Source organism: Pocillopora damicornis, chromosome 10 (assembly GCF_964200805.1).
Source record: "Pocillopora damicornis chromosome 10, jaPocDami1.2, whole genome shotgun sequence".
In the NCBI taxonomy this organism is placed as follows: domain Eukaryota; kingdom Metazoa; phylum Cnidaria; class Anthozoa; order Scleractinia; family Pocilloporidae; genus Pocillopora; species Pocillopora damicornis.
The window spans coordinates 10,096,296-10,098,795 of record NC_142679.1 but is presented as its reverse complement, the minus strand read 5'-3'; the positions used below and the strand labels follow the sequence as shown (position 1 = coordinate 10,098,795).

The window sequence follows — 2,500 nt, the reverse complement described above, 5'->3', positions numbered from 1 at the left end:
CAAAAATGAACTCTCTCAACTAACATCATAAGAATTGTATGGGAGACAGTAAGGAGAATTTCTACTGAGATCTTCGGAGTAAGGGGGTTTTAACCCTTTAACTCCCAGAGGTGATTAACGTGGTACTTCTCCCTATAATAGCTATTCATTTTCTAGCAAACAGATAATGAGAATACACACTTATCAGGAAGAGGTTCTCTTGATCTAGCACCAAATTCTTAAAAAGGAGTTTGTAACAGTTAGAGGGGAGAATTAACAATCAGATCTTGGGAGTTAAAGGGTTAAGAGCTGTGAAATCTGGTTAAAAAATGTGTTTCCAACCCTGATTATGCACTTCATTTTTAGAGCAACCTTGTTTACAGGTGGGAAATTTTTAAGTTTGACTTATTACTGATTAATTGCTTGCCTGTGGTGGTACTGTAATTGGTTATTCATTCTATTTCTTTATGTTCAATCAGACTAAGACACCTGAGCTATTTAGTTTTGGTTTCCATTTTTGGTTGAGAACAGGAGAACAGTTGATCCTTTCTGACAACAAGATATAAATTTTAGCTTCTAAAAAACAAGACAAAGTGTTTTTTGTCAAATATGCAATTCAGAGTGAGCTGCTATTTAGTTGATCAATTATGCGACTACATGTACTGTTACAAATACACTGTAGTTTTTTTTTTACATTTGTTAACTGCTAAAAAATGATATAATAACCATGACCTAGTGGCTGTTGCCTAATCAGTGTAAGTCAGAGTTTAAAAACGTAAATTTATGTTATCTTTTAGTCTTCTTATTTTGTGCATGCAGATCTTGTTAGTGATCTTACCAAGACAAAATGATTTAATTCCCTAGTCTTTGTCATTTTAGGATAAGTTATAATTAACTAAAAAGGAAAGTGAGGTGATAGTTTTGAAGAATTGAAACATTCAGCAGAATGGTAGGGTTTAAAAGAGTTAAAATGTTGTGCTTGTATGTAAATTATGCCCATTGTTAATCACTTTGCAACTTGTGGATGTATTAAGGAGCCAACTTGACTGTTGTAAGAGTAACAAGCTTGCAAAACTTCCTTCAAGGCCATTTAACAAGCATAAAATTAGATCTTCCTTATAACTGGTTCTAGTGAGCCTTACTGCTTGTTGTCAAACAAGATTAAAAATTTGTGCATTTAAATGTCTTGATTCAAAAGCATGTTCTTCTGACTTCTTTTGGTAGACCCAGACAAAACCAGATTAACCAAGGAACTAACTAAAAATATTTTAATCCTTTCAGGGTCACCCTACTAATTTCAGGGTTGGAGACATAAAATTGGAGAAACAATTTATTGGTGAAATGTTCACACCAGGACAACACACAATAAATATTCTTGAAGGATGGTAAATCTTTGACTTGGTTGTCACCAAATCTTTCATTTGAATGGATTGGCCTACTTTTTGAAAACAGTGGCATATTGGTATCAAGAATTTCTCAATTTGTAGGACACATGTGTGAGTGGTGACATGGTCCCTTAGAAAAAGCTGTCACTCTGTGATGTGGGGAACATTTTCACTATATAGGAAGACATGAGAAACCACTGGAAATTGAACAAGATTGAAAGACTTTGCAAGAAATGGTGACATTTGTTATCTCACCATTATAAACGACCTCTTGTGCACAACTTAAATTTGTTTTTACTTAAACTCTACATAAGGGAGAAAGTGGAAAAGGTCTTTGATGTAAAAAATACAGTTGGGGAGCTAAATTTGATCTTTGTAGTTACATGCATATTTCAACACCATAAGATTGCAAGTCAATTTTGTTACCTTTTCGTATAAGTACTGGGAATACATTATCAAGAAAAATACCATTTTAATTATTCTGTTTAAATTATGAGTGTTGAGCTTGTACAAACTAAGTCATACACTAAACATGAAACTAATGTACAAGATAATACAAAGTTTCACTGTGCTAGATATTAAGGTAGATATTTGAAAAAACTAGATTTCAATTTTTTTGAGTCCCAAAATTCATTCACTTTCAAATGGTTAATATGACATCATTATTTTGTCTTGTTATGTTTGATTGGCACTGAACCAGGGCTGTATCTTCCCCAGTAATCCACAGCCACGATGGAATACCAGCCTACATTATTTCTGTCTGCTGCAAAACCAACAATTTATTCAAATCCATTTGATGTTATTCAATATCTCACACAATGCTGTAGTCCACAGTAATAGCTGCCTTGTGATAATTGTGTGGAACAAGTTATATTAATCTGATAGTGGATAACTTAAACAGTCTCCAGTCATGTACGATAAGGCAGTGTTGATCGGAAATGATTATCCTTTAGATACAGAAATCAATTAAGAATCACTATTGCCATGCCTTCTGTAATTTTCCACTTGTTGATGGTGCTTTTTCAAAATCAGTTTCAAAATTCAGTATCAGAAAGGCAGAACAGGCACAATCATAACAGTTGGTCAAAACAATAATTAACATGAGAACTCGAACTATATTACAGCTACAAGTAGTA

At 33.5% G+C, this 2,500-nt stretch overlaps 2 protein-coding genes across 8 annotated transcripts in view; one reads left to right on the top strand and one right to left on the bottom strand.

Annotated features, from left to right (window-relative positions):
- The window catches only part of LOC113664914 (synaptogyrin-2), a 5,318-nt gene extending 4,157 nt beyond the window's left edge, over positions 1 to 1,161 (top strand). The window contains exon 3 of the mRNA XM_027180533.2: positions 1 to 1,161. This exon is cut by the window's left edge and continues 409 nt beyond it. The gene's annotated coding sequence lies outside the window, so the exon portion shown is untranslated.
- A 658-nt stretch (positions 1,162 to 1,819) lies between these two features.
- LOC113679881 (alpha-L-iduronidase) overlaps positions 1,820 to 2,500 on the bottom strand; it is a 16,646-nt gene continuing 15,965 nt past the window's right edge. For all 7 annotated transcript variants that reach the window (XR_016180335.1, XR_016180336.1, XR_016180337.1 and 4 more), the window contains one exon: positions 1,820 to 2,127. Coding sequence is in view for 4 of the 7 variants with exons in the window: in XM_089184522.1 (XP_089040648.1) it covers positions 2,027 to 2,127 (101 nt within the window). In the remaining 3 variants the exon portion in view is untranslated. The remainder of the gene's footprint in view (positions 2,128 to 2,500) is intronic.